Source organism: Myotis davidii, unplaced genomic scaffold (assembly GCF_000327345.1).
Source record: "Myotis davidii unplaced genomic scaffold, ASM32734v1 scaffold68, whole genome shotgun sequence".
NCBI lineage: Eukaryota > Metazoa > Chordata > Mammalia > Chiroptera > Vespertilionidae > Myotis > Myotis davidii.
In genome coordinates, this window is record NW_006300376.1 from 7,565,147 (window position 1) to 7,567,899 (window position 2,753).

The 2,753-nt window shown below is 50.3% G+C and overlaps 1 protein-coding gene across 2 annotated transcripts in view; it reads right to left on the minus strand.

Annotated features, from left to right (window-relative positions):
• The window catches only part of TSTD3 (thiosulfate sulfurtransferase (rhodanese)-like domain containing 3), an 8,611-nt gene extending 6,762 nt beyond the window's left edge, over nucleotides 1-1,849 (minus strand). The window contains exons 1-2 of one of the 2 annotated variants that reach the window (XM_015572746.1): nucleotides 1,701-1,849; nucleotides 364-510 (exon numbers count right to left, since the gene is read on the minus strand). In XM_015572746.1, the coding sequence (XP_015428232.1) occupies nucleotides 364-412 (49 nt within the window). In that variant the 5' untranslated portion in view covers nucleotides 413-510; nucleotides 1,701-1,849. The remainder of the gene's footprint in view (nucleotides 1-363; nucleotides 511-1,700) is intronic. The other variant, XM_006777229.2, reaches the window with a different exon arrangement.
• Between the last annotated feature and the right edge of the window lie 904 nt (nucleotides 1,850-2,753).

Here is a 2,753-nt window from a genome sequence, read left to right on the forward strand (position 1 = left end):
GGTACAGGGGGCGGTGCCCCACCCCCCCAATCAGCTCTACCCTGAGCGTGACTGAGGGTGGCATCGCAACCTCCCAATCCGCCCTGCTCTGTGCATGACAGGGGATGGCGCCCCAACTCCCCAATCAGCCCTTCTCTGAGCCCAACCAGGGGCTGCACCTAGGGATTGGGCCTCCCCTCTGCCACCCGGGAGCAGGCCTAAGCCAGCAGGGCATTATCTCCCGAAGGGTCCCAGACTGCGAGAGGGCACAGGCCGGGCTGAGGGACCCCCCTCTCCCCACCGAGTGCACAAATTTTTGTGCACCGGGCCTCTAGTCAAAATATAATCATGTATTACTACTAGAATTTTTAAATGAAAAGGCACCTTTTCTCGAACTTTTCCCAACTCTGGTAGAGTTAGTTGTTCTTTCCATTGCAGTCTCACTAGACTGGGCTGTGTGTGTTGACTGTGTACTTGTGTCTATCTAGCCACAAATGGTAGAGAACTGTAGGGGCTGTATCCCCAGGAGGCCTGGCTGAGAAGGTGCTCAATAAATAACTGTTTAACAAAGGTAAAACCAAACTACAAAGAATCTACATAGAAAAAACACACATCATAAACCGACGGATGTCCCAACAGTTAAAATGGAATACCTGAGCCCTGACTGATTTGGCTCAGTGGATAGAGCGTCAGCCTGCGGGCTGAAGGGTCCCAGGTTTGATTCTGGTCAAGGGCATGTACCTTGGTTGCGGGCACATCCCCAGTGGGAGGTGCGCAGGAGGCAGCTGATCAATGTTTCTAATTATCCCTCTGCCTTCCTCTCTGTAAAAAAAAAAAAATCAATAAAATATATATTTTTTCTTTTTTCCTTTTTTTTCTCAATGTCTCCCCATTCACAATACAGACCAGGCAAAGAGCCTGAGCTGAGGTGTATATGGGGTAAGTTTACCCTGCCTCCTATTTCTGTACAGTCAGTGTAAGAACACAGCCTGTGGTAAGCACCAGGAGGCCTATTTTTAAAAAATAAATAAATAATCATTGTCAAGTTGCTTCTTACTGGGTGTTCTTAAAAAAACAATGGAATACTGTACTGGGGAGGGGGGCGGGGGAAAGAGACAGTGGTATGCCCGCCCCGGTACCTGCGTCCACAAATAACAGTTGTTGCCAAAGGAGAGGCAGCATATAAAGCGAAGAGAAGGAATGGAGGCTGGCGCTGAGTCCTAGACCTAACACCACGCACTGCCTTTGCTCTGTCTTCTCTTTCGCCATCTGGAAAACCAGGGTGGCACTTTTAGAGTTCTAACTGCTGTAATTCTAGGTGAATGTCCACCGAGCTATCAGCGCCGCTCTCCAGTGGGTCACAAGTGGAACTCAAGGCTGGGCTCGTCATTCCGTCTCTCCCGCTGGCTCGCTTCCCGGGATCGCGAACTGCCTTTATTAGTCAAGCACCAGTATGTTTACAAGTGCCTTCCCCGCGAGCTCCCAGGCGCAATGTGTACTCCTCTCCCTGCCTCCCCAGAGCAGCCCCAGGCCCCAGAAACGCGGGATCTGCGGGAACAAGAACTGTAGGGCGCTACACCCCAGGTGCCGAGAGGTACGGTGTCACTTTCAGGGGAGTCTAAAGAAGCGAGCGCCCCCACCATCCCTTCCCTTCCCTTCCCTGCCCTTCCCGGGACCCGAGGTTAGGCGCTCCCCCACGCCCCACCGACCGCCTAGCTCACCCCGCAGCGCAGGCTCCGCGGACCCGAAGACCGCGCGGCGCGCACCCGCGAGCAGCAACCTCTGCAGCGGCATCGCGGGCTGGCGCAGCCACCCGACCACTGACCACTTCCTCCTCCTGCTCCGCCTCCTCCACCCCTCGCCCCGCCAGCCGGGCCTGGCTCTTGAGCGCCCCCCAGCCAGGTGCCGGCCGAACCGGGTAGTGCCACAAGGCCTAATCGCGGACCCACACGTGTCCCACTTTAGCATTTAAAATCCTTTGGAAACTGGCTGGTGTGGCTCAGGGGTTGAGCGTCACCCATGAGCCAGGAATATGCCGGGGTTGTGGACTCATCCCCAGTAGGGGGCGTGCAGGAGGCGAAGTAAATAAGTTGTATTAATAAAAGCAAAAAAAACGTAGAAAGTAAGAAATATACCAAAGATAATATTTAAAGATTTAAATACGTTTCTCCAATTTGCTTCAACGGGATTCTAATATTATAGATTAAAGCAAACTATGTGGAGGTTTTTCTCAGAATTGCTCTTGGCTCCAATAGTTCAACTGATTCGAGTGTTAAGATAATCTCATGCTGTCATCTTTTTCCCACCACTTGCTGATATTTGATTATATTTGGTGATAACTTTGTCAGGGTTAGGGTGCAACTACTTTTTAAAAATGTGTTAGTTTCCAATTGTTACTGTAATACATCACCACAAGTTTGCTGGCTTAATACAATACAAATTTATTATTATCCAGTTATATAGGTCAGCAGTCTCACATGGCTAAAATTAAGGTGTCATCAAGCCTGTGTTCCTTCTGAATTTCTTTCCCATCTACAAGAGCAAGCATGTCAACTCGCGGACCGTGGGCTACACGTGGCCCACAATGAATATTTCTGTGGCCCAGCCAATATAACAGTATGTAAGAAACTTTTTAAAAAAAATATGTTTTACTGATTTTTTAGAGAAGAAGGGAGAAGAATAGAGAGTTAGAAATATCGATGAGAGAGAAACATCGATCAGCTGCCTCCTGCACACCCCCCACTGGGGATGTGCCCGCAACCAAGGTACATGCC